The sequence below is a fragment of the Argopecten irradians genome, chromosome 4, assembly GCF_041381155.1.
Source record: "Argopecten irradians isolate NY chromosome 4, Ai_NY, whole genome shotgun sequence".
In the NCBI taxonomy this organism is placed as follows: domain Eukaryota; kingdom Metazoa; phylum Mollusca; class Bivalvia; order Pectinida; family Pectinidae; genus Argopecten; species Argopecten irradians.
The window spans coordinates 38,121,548-38,137,077 of NC_091137.1; the positions used below are offsets into that span (position 1 = coordinate 38,121,548).

Genomic DNA, 15,530 nt, shown 5'->3' on the forward strand with positions numbered 1-15,530 from the left:
TTGCGGGAACAGAAATTAAATCACACGTGTGTGTGACAGGTGTTAGACAGACAAAGACTATGCCAGTTGATAGGTAAACAGTGACAACTTCCAGACATCAAATTGGTATTTCAACAGTACATGTACCCAATTGTAACTCTTAATTTGATCGTGGGAATGCAGATATAGAAAGGTAGGCCTGCAGGCACAGTCAGAAACAACTTATAAAACCGATGAACATTTTGATATTGATCTATAATGGTCTATATATGCATTTTTACGCGGATTCTTTATTCTTTAATATTGTAGATTTTTGCTGCATTGCATGTTTATGTTTATTCTTTATTTTTTCTTTTATAGTTTTCTGTTGTAATCAATCGGGTTGGACGTTGTGTCAATGGACTCTGCCTTATATGATTAATTTTCACATTAACTAATTATCATTATCATTAGATATGAACATTCTTTTGATATATTGTAGTGAACAAATGTATAAGATGTGTCTTTGTCAAGCTTGAAAATGGAGGCACCTGCATCTAAACCATAGTTGATTACATATTTAGAGTTATTGCCCTTGTTTTTTTTTTTTTAATTCGATATCCAAAGTGATTCATCTTTTTGCAATAATTGTGTATTGTCAAAGGTCAAATTTTAATCCAACGAGGTGCGAATCATTGATAAATTGTTTGAAATGGAAATGGAATATCTAACATATTATCTATTATATAAATAAATGTATGTAGTTCCAGTTCTTTCAAAAATTTCACACACATTTCAAATGATGTTGCTGTTGTTACAGCTATGCAATATCATTTTAATGCATATGTTAAAATAAGTGTTTCAGTAACTCCTTATAAAGATAATGTGGTTAATATTGTCAAATGGATATATTATTCATTTGGACACTATGATGATTCAAAGTGTTGACAACTTGACTTTAAATGAATGACAAAAGTTTACTTTACATGAATACTTGTTATAATGCCTTTAAAATCATTTTAGAATGCATAGTATAATGTATACAGAAATTTTCAGAATGGATTTAGCTTAAATTGTAAGTACGGTAACTTCATAAGACATACTTTTTAAGGGGTACTTTTCTATAAAATCAATATACTTTCTTATGTGATCTAAAAGCCAAATTTAGGGCGGCAAGGTGTTACTACAGTCAATGTTAAAAACCTCTTATTGAAACGGTATGAAACCAGTGTCCATGCATGCATGATGATGAGGATGAGTTATATGGTAATTTATGCATGCGTGCACATGTAAACTTCACCATGTTTTCCAATATTCTCCATATTTTAAGCAAAAGTGAACATCATATTAGAAAAATATACACAGTACCTGCATCCATTGCACATGCATGGCATGTCCATTTCAATTTAAATAATGTTTTTTTCAGATATGTAGTTATGAAATGTTATTAGATGCCAAAAAATGGCACACACATACAATTTGGTAACTGGTACTTGTTCAATACAACAACTGGCAGATATCTGGTCAGTATAATGATCAGTTGATCAATAATGCATGACAACATCTGCACCATCCAGAGGAAGATATCAGGTATATAACCATCTTCCAGGGGCTTCTAGTTCAATTTACTCATCTTGACTCTAAATCATTACCAAATAATGCTTAATTGACCAAGGACAATTAATTAATTATAGAATTGAATATGGTTCACCTTAATGTCTAATTTCCAGGATACCACCGCCAAGGCCTCGATCGTTGTATTTTATGGCACAATTTGCTGCATTATAGAATATACCACAGCATTTTGTGCATGTTGGAACATCTTACAAGAAAATGTCTGTTATGTTGGTTGTATGGTCTTTGCATTTTTGACACTTAATTTTTGGCAATATGTATCATGGAATTACGCTTTATAGTCAAGAATACTACTGTATGCATGTATCTTCAGTATTGTTATACATTGTCTATTGGTATATGTTTTATTCATAACAAGTTCCGAATAAGAAGGTACCGGTTGGTATAATCCATAGGTCAGAATGTGGTCCCAAAAGGTTTATACTGAATATGTTTAATGGCAGGGACAGAAATTCTGTAAGAGCGGTTTAATTCCCTGAGAATTATCATATATTTTTTACGTAGATCTATACACTGTTGATGGGCTGCTTTCTGAAGGCAGACCTTGATCACTGGATTTCATCCATTATTCATGGCACTGTTATAGAAGTAGGAAGCATGTTAAGGCAGTTGAGAGGCTCCAAAAGGGAGATAATTAAGAAATTTGTCTGTATTTTTGTTGAACCAAATAATGATGTGTTATTGTTAATTGTACATGATACTGTGGACATTATATTATTGTGTATGGTTCATGTGCTTCAGGTGGAGTTATTTTGTGTTTGATTTTATTACTGTTTTAATTCATGTGGATGCTGAATGCTCATCATGGCATAAGATCCGGGTTAGATAATGGCATAAATATGCCACTGTACCAATTCAACTAAAGGTAGGATTTGATAATTATATATATATATATATATATATATATTAAAGTAAAGCTTGCATTTAGATAAAGCCTGAGTGATATAGCATCTAACTCCAATTCCAAATATTTCAACCTGAAAAATTTAATCCCCCCAAAATAAAAACGAATGTAAATGTACAGAGTAACATTGAGTGGATCCGGACTCAGTAAGACTCCAGGTGTACTACAATGGTTGACCACCAATTAGGATATGTCACCACATCCAGCTGTCGATGTCATGACAATGGGAAATACCTGCACAGTCGAGTTTATCTGACGGAAGTCACTTTAATAGTGTGGCATTAACTCTTAGGTATATAACCATCACATCAAAGATTTGTCAGTTTTATCATTCTGTTATCTATTTGTGAATTGTTGGCTAGTTTTTGCTTTCATTTCAATGCAATCACTAGTCTTAACACTTACATGTATAAAGAGCTAGTAAAAGTTGTAAAAGGTATAAAACGACTTATTACTATAGCTAGTATCAATTAAATGTGTATACATTGTATGTACAAAATGACAATCTTAAATTAGGGTGTTACAAATGAATACATGCATGTATAACACCCACATATCACAGCTGTCGTTAAATCATAATGGAAAATTCAACCCTCAGAAATGGCTTAATCAGTCTTTACTATCAGTAAAAGCAGCACTGTAATTTTAAAAGGAATTGTCAAAATGCTTAGAAAATGTTTTATTCATGTATTTTGTCTTTCGATCAACATAGATAATTTACATTTATTAAACAATATTTTAAAGAAACCTAACTGTATCCATTAAAGAAGCATATTTATGTGATATATGGCTTAAGTAGAATTTGTCATCATATTAAAAAAGTTACAAACACAATACTTAACTGATAACTCATTCACCCCTGAAGACACATTTAGGCTCTTCTAAATCAAAGACTACATTTGTAGACCAGTCCATTATGAATTTTTTGGGATAGATGAGTATGAATCAAAACTGACAATACTTGGCTGTATTGATCAATCAGGGTACTTGATAGCAACTGTGATTGACCCCTGACCTGTGACCCCTGACCCCCAGCACTACTACACCACGCTGTATCGATCAATGAAGGGTACAGTCAGTTCTAGTGGCAAAAGAAACAGCTTCATTTATCGTCGGCATCTTAACAAAAAGCTACCCTCACGTTGTAATGAAGACTCAGAAGTGTTGTGCTTTAGGGGATAGTGAGAGTCTGAGTTCTGTAAGCCTTTTGTGTGTTCTATTATAATGGATATCCACACAAGCCAGTGTCGTGTATGTTATGGCTTCTGAGATGTAGGTACCAAAAACCTGTCAGAAACTGTTACGACTGCAATATATATATAAGTTTTCGAAAGAGAAACACGGAAGTGCGGTTTTTAATCTCAATAACGTTTTATGATGCGCCTCTCCAGACTTAATCTTTAGAGCATGTTTCTTTCACATACATGTACATTTCTATAAGTTGGAGATTAGAAATGAACGGAGAAGGAATTCTGTTTTTATAAGTAAGAGACCTTTAGTTGGTTCAGTGTTGTATGATGTGTCACCAACTTTGGTGAGATATTTATGATACATCTTCATTGAGGGATTGTCTGGTCAACAGTGACGCATGGTAAAATCACAGTTATTTCAAGGTGTTAGACAAATTGTACAGTAAATTGGAGGGCTGTATACCTGTTCAGATACTTCTGATTCAATTCTAGGAGTGTATATCTAGCTATACTTCTATAGACTGAAGATAAAACACGAGTGAGAGTTAGGGTGATTTTATTGATGAAATCCAGTGTGATGTTGATATATAGACACGAGAAACATCTGTCACCTAATGTTGTGATTAGTCAGTGTCGTCTTCCTATACAGAAGAGGTGAAAGCCTAACGGTGGGGAGCGATTTGTTCATGGTAATGTACAATTCACGATTCACAGAGATACATAACGGGATGTGACAAAGGAGTACAGCCTCAGCGATTGTTTGTCTGTATAATATTCCCGTTATTTTATACCGTTATTTAATTGTGTGTAAATGGAGATATTACCCTGACTTTTATTCATGGAGCTTCACCAGTGAATTTAAATACGGTAAGATAGTTCATATTTAAATATCAGTACAATAGTTAAAAGATATATGTTAGAAATCTTTCATTTGTGTTAGTTTTAATAGGAAGTTCATTATTGCATAAATAGCCATTACATGTAATTATAAGTGATGAGAAGAATGAAATCGGAAGTTTTTACTCATTTTCATATTCAATTGTATTTTGAGTCTTGGTAAAAACAAATAATAATATGCCACTTCATGTAAGGCTGCCATGTGCTTGATCCACAGTATATCAAAGTCGTCACTTTGAACTCCTGTACATTTTATATCATCAGCTTGTGTTCCTGTGTGAATATCATCAACTTGAGCTCCTGTATGACTGTCATCAACTTAATCTCCTGTATGATTGTCGTCAGCTTGAGCTCCTGTATGACTGTCCTCAGCTTTATCTCCTGTATGAATGTTGTCAACTTGATCTCCTGTATGACTGTCATCAACTTGATCTCCTGTAAGACTGTCATCATCTTGATCTCCTGAATGACTGTCATCACCTTGATCTCCTGTATACTGTCATCAGCTTGAGCTCCTGTATGACTGTCCCCATCTTGATCTCCTGTATGACTGTCATTATCTTGATCTCCTGTATGACTGTCATTAACTTGATCTCCAGTATGACTGTCATCATCTTGATCTCCCGTATGACTGTCATCATCTTGATCTCCTGTATGACTGTCATCACCTTGATCTCCTGTATGACTGTCATCACCTTGATCTCCTGTATGACTGTCATCATCTTGATCTCCTGTATGACTGTCCTCAGCTTGATCTCCTGTATGACTGTCCTCAGCTTGAGCTCCTGTATGACTCTCATCATCTTGATCTCCTGTATGACTCTCACCATCTTGATCTCATGTATGACTGTCCCCATCGATCTTGATCTCTTGTATGACTGTATCCATCTTGATCTCCTGTATTACTGTCCTCAACTTGATCTCCTGTATGACTGTCACCATCTTGAGCTCCTGTATGACTGTCATCAGCTTGATCTCTTGTATGACTGTCATCAGCTTGATCTTCTGTATGACTGTCATCAGCTTGATCTCTTGTTTGACTGTCATCAGCTTGATCTCCTGTATGACTGTCATCAGCTTGATCTCTTGTATGACTGTCATCATCGTACTGGAGCGTAGAGTATTAGAGCGTAATCGAAGATATGATTTTAATCAGATTGTCTCCTGTATTACTCATCAGATTGATCTCCTGTATGACTGCCCTTAGCGTGATCTCCTGTATGACTGTCATCATCATGATCCCCTGTATGACTGCCATCATCTTGATCTCCTGTATGACTGCCCTTAGCGTGATCTCCTGTATGACTGTCGTCAACTTGATCTCCTGTATGACTGCCATCATCTTGATCTCCTGTATGACTGTCATCACCTTGATCTCCTGTATGACTGTCATCACCTTGATCTCCTGTATGACTGTCATCAGCTTGATCTCCTGTATGACTGTCATCATCTTGATCTCCTGTATGACTGTCATCACCTTGATCTCCTGTATACTGTCATCAGCTTGAGCTCCTGTATGACTGTCCTCAACTTGATCTCCAGTATGACTGTCCTCAACTTGATCTTCTGTATGACTGTCCTCAACGTGATCTCCTGTATGACTGTCATCATCTTGATCTTCTGAATGACTGTCATCACCTTGATCTCCTGTATACTGTCATCAGCTTGAGCTCCTGTATGACTGTCCTCAACTTGATCTTCTGTATGACTGTCCTCAACTTGATCTCCTGTATGACTGTCATCATCTTGATCTCCTGTAAGACTCTCATCATCTTGATCTCCTGAATGACATTCATCATTTTGAGCTCCTGCTTGACTATCACCATCAATATCCTGTATGACTGCCCTCAACTTGATCTCCTGTATGACTGTCGTCAACATGATCCCCTGTATGACTGCCATCATCTTAATCTCCTGAATGACTGTCATCATCTTGAACTCCTGAATGACAGTCATCAACTTGATCTCCCGTATGACTGTCACCATCTTGATCTCCTGTATGACTGTCACCATCTTGATCTCCTGAATGACTGTCATCAACTTGATCTTTGTATGACTGTCCCCATCTTGATCTCCTGTATGACTGTCATTATCTTGAGCTCCTGTGTGACTGTCACCATCTTGATCTCCTGTATGACTGTCATCAACTTGATCTCCTGTAAGACTGTTACTATCATGAGCTCCTGTATGACTGTCACCATCTTGATCTCCTGTATGACTGTCACCATCTTGATCTCCTGTATGACTGTCATCAACTTGATCTCCAGTATGACTGTCACCATCTTGATCTCCTGTATGACTATCATCATCTTGATCTCCTGTATGACTGTCCCCATCTTGATCTCCTGAATGACAGTCATCATTTTGAGCTCCTGTATGACTGTCACCATCTTGATCTCCTAGATGACTGTCATTAACTTGATCTCCTCTATTACTGTCCTCAACTTGATCTCCTGTATGACTGTCATCACCTTGATCTCCTGTATGACTGTCATCATCTTGATCTCCTGTATGACTGTCATCATCTTGATCTCCTGTATGACTGTCACAATCTTGATCTCCTAGATGACTGTCATTAACTTGATCTCCTCTATTACTGTCCTCAACTTGATCTCCAGTATGACTGTCATCAACTTGATCTCCTGTATGACTGTCATCACCTTGATCTCCTGTATGACTGTCATCATCTTGATCTCCTGTATGACTGTCACCATCTTGATCTCCTGTATGACTGTCATCAGCTTGATCTCCTGTATGACTGTCATCATCTTGATCTCCTGTATGACTGTCATCAGCTTGATCTCCTGTATACATCTTGATCTCCTGTATGACTGTCATTAACTTGATCTCCTGTATGACTGTCATTAACTTGATCTCCTGTATGACTGTCACCATCTTGATCTCCTGAATGACTGTCATCACCTTGATCTCCTGTATGACTCTCATCATCTTGAGCTCATATATGACTGTCTTCAGCTTTATCTCCTGTATGACTGTCATCATCTTGATCTCCTGTATGACTGTCATCATCTTGAGCTTCTGTAGGACTGTCATCAACTTGATCTCCTGTATGACTGTCCCCATCTTGATCTCCTGAATGACAGTCATCATTTTGAGCTCCTGTATGACTATCACCATCAATCTCCTGTATGACAGTCATCAACTTGATCTCCTGTATGACTGTCATCAACTTGATCTCCAGTATGACTGTCACCATCTTGATCTCCTGTATGACTGTCATCAGCTTGAGCTCCTGTATGACTGTCATCAACTTGATCTTCTGTATGACTGTCATCATCTTGATCTCCTGTATGACTGTCATCAACTTGATCTCCAGTATGACTGTCACCATCTTGATCTCCTGTATGACTGTCACCATCTTGATCTCCTGTATGACTGTCATCAACTTGATCTCCAGTATGACTGTCACCATCTTGATCTCCTGTATGACTGTCATCAACTTGATCTCTCGTGTGACTGTCATCAACTTGATCTCTCGTGTGACTGTCATCAACTTGATCTCCCGTATGACTGTCACCATCTTGATCTCCTGTATGACTGTCACCATCTTGATCTCCTGTATGACTGTCATCAACTTGATCTCCAGTATGACTGTCACCATCTTGATCTCCTGTATGACTGTCCTCAGCTTTATCTCCTGTATGACTGTCGTCAAATTGATCTCCTGTAAGACTGTCCCTATCTTGATCTTCTGTATGACTGTCATCATCTTGATCTCCTGTATGACTGTCATCAACTTGATCTCCTATATGACTGTCACCATCTTGATCTCCTGTATGACTGTCACCATCTTGATCTCATGTATGACTGTCCCCATCGATCTTGATCTCTTGTATGACTGTATCCATCTTGATCTCCTGTATTACTGTCCTCAACTTGATCTCCTGTATGACTGTCACCATCTTGAGCTCCTGTATGACTGTCATTATTTTGAGCTCCTGTATGGCTGTGATCATCTTGTCCTTTTTTACATATATTACTTACAGGCTGCCAATTAATCTTTATGACGATTGCCATACACTGGTTTTGTAAGGTCACCTGAGAAGAAGTCTTGAGCTTTTGAGCATTATTTGGTCATTTGTAAAAGGAAATGAGTGAAATGTTGTCAGAATTATCCCTATGAAATGGCCATTGAATCATATTAACAAATTTTCCATGACTGACTCCCAGGGGCCTTAGGGGTAGGGCCAAAAGGGGCCAAATAAGCGAAATCTTCAAAAAATCTTCTTCTGAAATTCTGGAACTGGTAGAATCAAATACTCTTCATAGATGGAAAGGTCTTAAGGTCCTTTACAAAAATTATGAATAATATGACCCTGGGGTCTCATGTTTCCCCCTGGAGAGGGGGTCAAATTTACTATAGTCTATATAGGAAACACATTTATGCACTTTATTTGCTTAGTTTTAATAGGAAATGAGTCAAACTGGGTTAGAATTATTAGCCTGAAATAGCATTTTAACACTGTATCCATATTGGTCGTCCTGGCTGACCCCCAGGGACCAGAGGGGCGGGGCCAAAATGGGTCAAAATGGCTAAAATTTCAAAAATCTTCTTCTGAATTCACAGGTTTGATGGAACCAAATAATCTCCATAGATTAAAAAGTGAATTTCATAAAATCACTGACACTGACTGACTTCTAGTTTGGTTTTGTTGTTTAACGTTAGCAAAGCGAATTGGAATTTCAAGCGTAAGGTTTAGTAACATAATACAATAACTATCAAACCGAAAAACAAAAAATAAAAATTCTAATACCAAAGTTCAACTTTGAAGTTTATTTTAATTCGTAAATCATTTTCATAGATTTGAACCAACTTTGCAATGCTCTTACTGTAGCAGCACTCAGGTGACCATCAAGGCCTCTTGGGCCTCTTGTTAAATCCTAAAATGGCCAATAAATCATTAGCATTTTGATCAGTTATGTAAAAATTAAGTTATTTTGCCATTGAAACTGAAAAATGAAAATAATTAGGGGTTTTAACTGTTATTGAATGCGGCCAACAAGTATTCAAGGTGTTTCATTGTATTACCATGACCAGCTCCACATCTCAATAATTAGAGTTGAAATCCCATGTGTGGATATATTTGAGTACGAAGGTTCTGACTGTAATTATAAACTTGGCACATCCTGAAATGAACTGGTTGTTAATACTAAATGGACATAAAGCAAAAACGTTGATTCAAGGTCAAATCAACAAGATCAGATTTGAATCAAAGTTTTAATTGTCTATATATGCAAATTGAGGGAGGCCATATTAAACACATCTCTAATACATTTAACAGAAATCCTTGCAGTAATTATCTTTTTTTTTCAAAATTTTAATCATATTGTAATATAATACCTAAGTTTTTCAATTTCCATTTTCTCTTGAAAAGTTGAATGACAGCAGATGTTTCAGTAACCTATCAGAGCCTTCCCTGTCAGTGCTAGAGATGTCTCTGTCCTCTACAATGACATATCACTTGTGATCCTATCTCACTCAGTCTCCTGATAAAACAAATCAATTCAAATTGTTTTTACATGATTGTTTCCGTTTCTCTTCTTTTTGACAAATTGAAAGTTAGCTGTGAAAATAATGAATCACTGAAGCCTATATGGGCATCAAATCACTGAGGTATACAGTGCTACATTGCTAATAAAGAATAGAAAACTGGATAATCGTTTAATGATCTTGTTTACTCTATTCAATTGATATTGCGAATGAAATTGTATCGACCAGGTTCATTAAAATTGTTGTTCTAGATTCGTTAGATTTCAGATGTGTTGAAGTTGCAGTGCTTTGATCTTTCAAATGAAATGAAAAAGGATTTATATAATGTTTCCTGGTCATGCTATAGCTATCAGTTTGCTGGAGAAGGTGAATTTCAATCTCTCAGAGAGTGTGACAAGTTTTTCTCACATTTTTAGTATTCAATACTATCAGTTATGATTTTAATATGCAATCGCTCAATTTATGGCTATTCTAAGATATGTACTAGCATATTACCACTGTACCCTTCCATGTTTGGGTTTTCAATTTGAAATTCAAGTGACATACTCATGTACTCAGGTACTATCGTAGGTCAGTGGTTCTTCACTGGGAACTCCAGTGGTCTTTCACTGCCTAAATATGGCATGCACTTCCTAGCAGTGTTGGAAACTCTTATTGCGTAAACCCAAGCTTAATATTTTAATCAAGTACATGTGTGTACATATGTGTTACACAGTACTGTAAATTGGGATATTTTGGATGTGGTCACATATTTTCACTTATTTGGCGTTTGGCATGAAAGCACCAACATTTAACACACCAAAATTTGGCTACAAATTTATTTGTTTGAAAACATCAACATGCATGTCATATATTGGATATATGAACACATATATACTCTCGGGAAAATTACTTAATCATGTTACATAAACATACATTTGAGGCATGTGCTGTCAATTGAAAATAACAACATTACCTGTGCGAGTCTTTCTTTTGTGTGAACATGTATAAAGTGGAACTTCCCCAAATCGAACATGGTCGGTGCATGGAATTTTGGCCGGTTTAGAAAAGGTTCTGTTTGGAGAAGTGAACCACCGAATATCGATCATTGCGATCTGGATTTCATTGACCAGAAGTCGTTTTCTATAACCGTACATCTGCCTATAGTGTTTGTTATATCGCTGGACCATATTATTGTTACAGGTAATGTGAATGTTATCACAAAAGAGAAAATTATATGTTTAAAAAGAATATAATAATCTTAACTTTGTTACCGCTTATAAACGTGGTAAGTTGGGTGAATATTCTTGGGAATGTTCTCGTCTGCACTGAACTAACGTTATATACGGCCGATTGCTTCCTATTTTGATACAAAAACGCCAAAATTTCCTGATGCAAAAATATCCCAATTTACGGTAACAGTATAGAATGCAACAGTGTATCTTATATATTTGTCTTCTCTTAAGTTGTTTATTTGCTTTTTGATATGCTAGATCCGTGTTTTGTTTTACCATGACCATAAAGTTATATGTTTTATGTAGTCTCAGTGCCTTAAACTTTATGATTATTTTATTTACCCCAAATAGAACAAAATCAAAATGAAGAATTAAATCAATTATGTTTATCATTTAATCAATTATGTTTATCATTAAATCAATTATGTTTATCATTAAATCAACTATAAATATTGTTTACAATACACATTGAAACATCTGAAATGCACACTTGATTAAGTGAAAAAATTTGGTACCAAGCAAAAAGTTTGATATATGTTATACAGCGTAAAATTTTGATTTACCAAATTTGGAATCATAGAGGTGTAACTTCTAGCTAAAGGTAGATCAATGTGTGAAGACAGGATTTATCTCCGTTGTTAGTATTTGAAGGTTGAGAACATACATCATTCACTATCCTTGGACTATACTGATGGCTTTATTAAACATCAAGCTTTGTCCCTGTAGTCATGGCAACCGATAAATCTGTCTATATATCTCTTTGTGATCGCTACAACACCCCTACATATTGTCCCATATAGATTTTGTATTTAATGTGTTACTGGTAGTCGTTTAGACCTTCAGACAGACTTATGTATAAAATCTTCTCAGTTTGATATTTATGGATGGTGATATGGGCAGATCCAATCTCAGGGGAGATTTAAATCTCTTGTCTTTTGTATATAAAGGCTGTAGGCATAGAGAATAAAATCCTGTTGGTGTAACCCTGCATGGTTGGACATATTCTAAGGACTGTTGGGTCATGTAATATTTTTCAAATATTGGATTTTTATTAGGGGCACTGCTTGTGACATAAAAATGCTACATATATTCATGTTCACTGTGCATATAAGCATCCCACATCAAGTCTTGGCTTCCAGGGGAGATAATTTTGATTACCCCCCTGGTAGTTTGGCTTTTCATTCATTAATAATTATGGGATCACATGCCACTCTCAACAAGAAATTGCCTATGGCTCCTGGATTGTAAAAAAGAAAGTACCATAACCATTGAGAGGTAACTTGCAAAGAAAAGGAACTAGGAAAAGACCATTTATATAGAGTTATCTCCCTTACAAAATAACCAGCTAACTTTCTCAATAACATTAATTCCATATGATGAAAATTGACATGTTGTTGAAAGGCAAACCAATTTGAAATCAGCTTAATTTAAGGTTTGTTTTTTTCGTTAAAGAACTAGAAATTTATTTTGACTCATTCACCCCTTAAGACACACTTATGCTATTCTAAATCAGAGACTGGACCAGTCTCAAATTATGATTTTAGGGGTAAATGAGTTAAAATCTGTATCATCATGAGGTAAGTAAATTTTGTGTGTTTAACTTATTGCAGAGAGACCCAGGTGAGATGAACAGAGAGGAAGAAAGATGTAGGGAGGAAGACATAGCTATGAAGATAAACAAACCATGGGCAGAGTCTATCACAGGGTACACCTGGTCTTAGTGTTTATCTCGTTAACCTGTACAGGTAAGTCAAAGTATATATTTATCTTGTTAAATTTTACAAGTAAGTCAAGTGTTTGTCTCGTTAACCTGTACAGGTAAGTCAAGTGTTTATTTCGTAAACTGTACGGTCCCTCTATTTCTCGATACAAACTTAAATAAAAAAGGAATTAAGTCAAAACTTTGGACACACGGCATATAAGGAGAAAACTTAAGATTTGAGTCAATGCTTTTTGCTTCAAAAAATCAGGGCCAGATAAGTTGAGCCTTAATCTTGTTAACTCAACTGGTGTGTCAGCCCTTTTGGCAGACCTAGTCTTTGTCTCATTAACCTGTACAGGTAAGTCAAATGTTTGTCTCGTTAATCTAGCTGTACAGGTGATTGAGACCTACCAGGGTAGTTTTTGTCTCGTTAACTTGTACAGGTGTGTGGGAAGTAGTCTTTAGCACATTAACTTGTACAGATGTGGGAGTCCTAGTCTTTGTCTCCTTATATTAATTAACATGTACAGGGGTATCAAACCTAGTCTTTGTCTCCTTAACTTGTACAGGTGTGTCAGACCTAGTCTTTGTCTCGTTAACTTGTACAGGTGTGTCAAACCTAGTCTTTGTCTCCTTAAATTGTACAGGGGTGTCAAACCTAGTCTTTGTCTCCTTAACTTGTACAGGTGTGTCAGACCTAGTCTTTGTCTCGTTAACTTGTACAGGTGTGTCAGACCTAGTCTTTGTCTCCTTAACTCCTTATGTTAATTAACTTGTACAGGTGTGTCAGACCTAGCCTTTGTCTCCTTAACTTGTACAGGTGTGTCAGACCTAGTCTTTGTCTCGTTAACTTGTACAGGTGTGTCAGACCTAGTCTTTGTCTCCTTAACTCCTTATATTTAATTAACTTGTACAGGTGTGTCAGACCTAGTCTTTGTCTCCTTAACTCCTTATGTTAATTAACTTGTACAGGTGTGTCAGACCTAGCCTTTGTCTCGTTAACTTGTACAGGTGTATCAGACCTAGTCTTTGTTTTTCTTAATCTGTACAGGTGTATCAGACCTAGTCTTTGTTTTCTTAATCTGTACAGGTGTATCAGACCTAGTCTTTGTTTTCTTAATCTGTACAGGTGTGTCAGACCTAGTCTTTGTCTCATTAACTTGAACAGGTGTGTCACTCCTAGTCTTTGTTTCCTTAACTTGTACAGGTGTGTCACACCTAGTCTTTGTCTCGTTAACTTGTACAGGTGTGTCACTCCTAGTCTTTGTCTCGTTAACTTGTACAGGTGTGTCAGACCTAGTCTTTGTCTCCTTAACTTGTACAGGTGTGTCAGACCTAGTCTTTGTCTCCTTAACTTGTACAGGTGTGTCACACCTAGTCTTTGTCTCCTTAACTTGTACAGGTGTGTCACACCTAGTCTTTGTCTCATTAACTTGAACAGGTGTGTCACACCTAGTCTTTGTCTCCTTAACTTGTACAGGTGTGTCACACCTAGTCTTTGTCTCGTTAACTTGTACAGGTGTGTCACTCCTAGTCTTTGTCTCGTTAACTTGTACAGGTGTGTGTCAGACCTAGTCTTTGTCTCCTTAACATGTACAGGCTAGCTTGTCACTCCTAGCTCTTTGTCTCCTTAACTTGTACAGGTGTGTCAGACCTAGCCTATCTTTGTCTCCTTAACTTGTACAGGTATGTCAGACGACTAGCCTTTGTCTCCTTAACTTGTACAGGTGTGTCAGACCTAGTTCTCCTTAACTTGTACAGGTGTGTCAGACCTAGTCTTTGTCTCCTTAACTTGTACAGGTGTGTCAGACCTAGTCTTTGTCTCCTTAACTTGTACAGGTGTGTCAGACCTAGTCTTTGTCTCCTTAACTTGTACAGGTGTGTCAGACCTAGTCTTTGTCTCCTTAACTTGTACAGGTGTGTCAGACCTAGTCTTTGTCTCCTTAACTTGTACAGGTGTGTCAGACCTAGTCTTTGTCTCCTTAACTTGTACAGGTGTGTCAGACCTAGTCTTTGTCTCCTTAACTTGTACAGGTGTGTCAGACCTAGTCTTTGTCTCCTTAACTTGTACAGGTGTGTCACACCTAGTCTTTGTCTCCTTAACTTGTACAGGTGTATCAGACCTAGTCTTTGTCTCCTTACTTCTTGTACAGGTGTGTCACACCTAGTCTTTGTCTCCTTAACTTGTACAGGTGTGTCAGACCTAGTCTTTGTCTCCTTAACTTGTACATGTGTGTCAGACCTAGTCTTTGTCTCCTTAACTTGTACAGTGTGTGTCAGACCTAGTCTTCTTTGTCTCCTAACTTGACAGGTGTTCAGACCTAGTCTTGTGTACAGTGTGTGTCGACCTAGATACTTTGTAGTCTTGTCTCCTTAACTTGTACAGGTGTGTCAGACCTAGTCTTTGTCTCCTTAACTTGTACAGGTGTACCAGACCTAGTCTTTGTCTCCTTAACTTGTACATGTGTGTCAGACCTAGTCTTTGTCTCCTTAACTTGTACAGGTGTGTCAGACCTAG

The 15,530-nt window shown here is 36.9% G+C and overlaps 3 protein-coding genes across 4 annotated transcripts in view; 1 reads left to right on the plus strand and 2 right to left on the minus strand.

Annotated features, from left to right (window-relative positions):
• The first annotated feature begins 9 nt into the window (after window positions 1-9).
• Window positions 10-15,530, plus strand: part of LOC138321574 (neurogenic locus Notch protein-like) — a 51,544-nt gene continuing 36,023 nt past the window's right edge. The window contains exons 1-2 of one of the 2 annotated variants that reach the window (XM_069265342.1): window positions 10-172; window positions 12,921-13,055. In XM_069265342.1, the coding sequence (XP_069121443.1) occupies window positions 12,995-13,055 (61 nt within the window). In that variant the 5' untranslated portion in view covers window positions 10-172; window positions 12,921-12,994. Of the gene's footprint in view, window positions 173-3,951; window positions 4,555-12,920; window positions 13,056-15,530 lie in introns of those variants that run through there. The other variant, XM_069265341.1, reaches the window with a different exon arrangement.
• On the minus strand, window positions 6,058-7,533 carry LOC138322278 (dentin sialophosphoprotein-like). The gene has a single exon (XM_069266317.1). The coding sequence runs from the start codon at window positions 7,531-7,533 to the stop codon at window positions 6,058-6,060; it is 1,476 nt and encodes a 491-aa protein (XP_069122418.1).
• Window positions 7,541-8,314, minus strand: LOC138322279 (probable serine/threonine-protein kinase kinX). Its single transcript, XM_069266318.1, has one exon. The coding sequence runs from the start codon at window positions 8,312-8,314 to the stop codon at window positions 7,541-7,543; it is 774 nt and encodes a 257-aa protein (XP_069122419.1).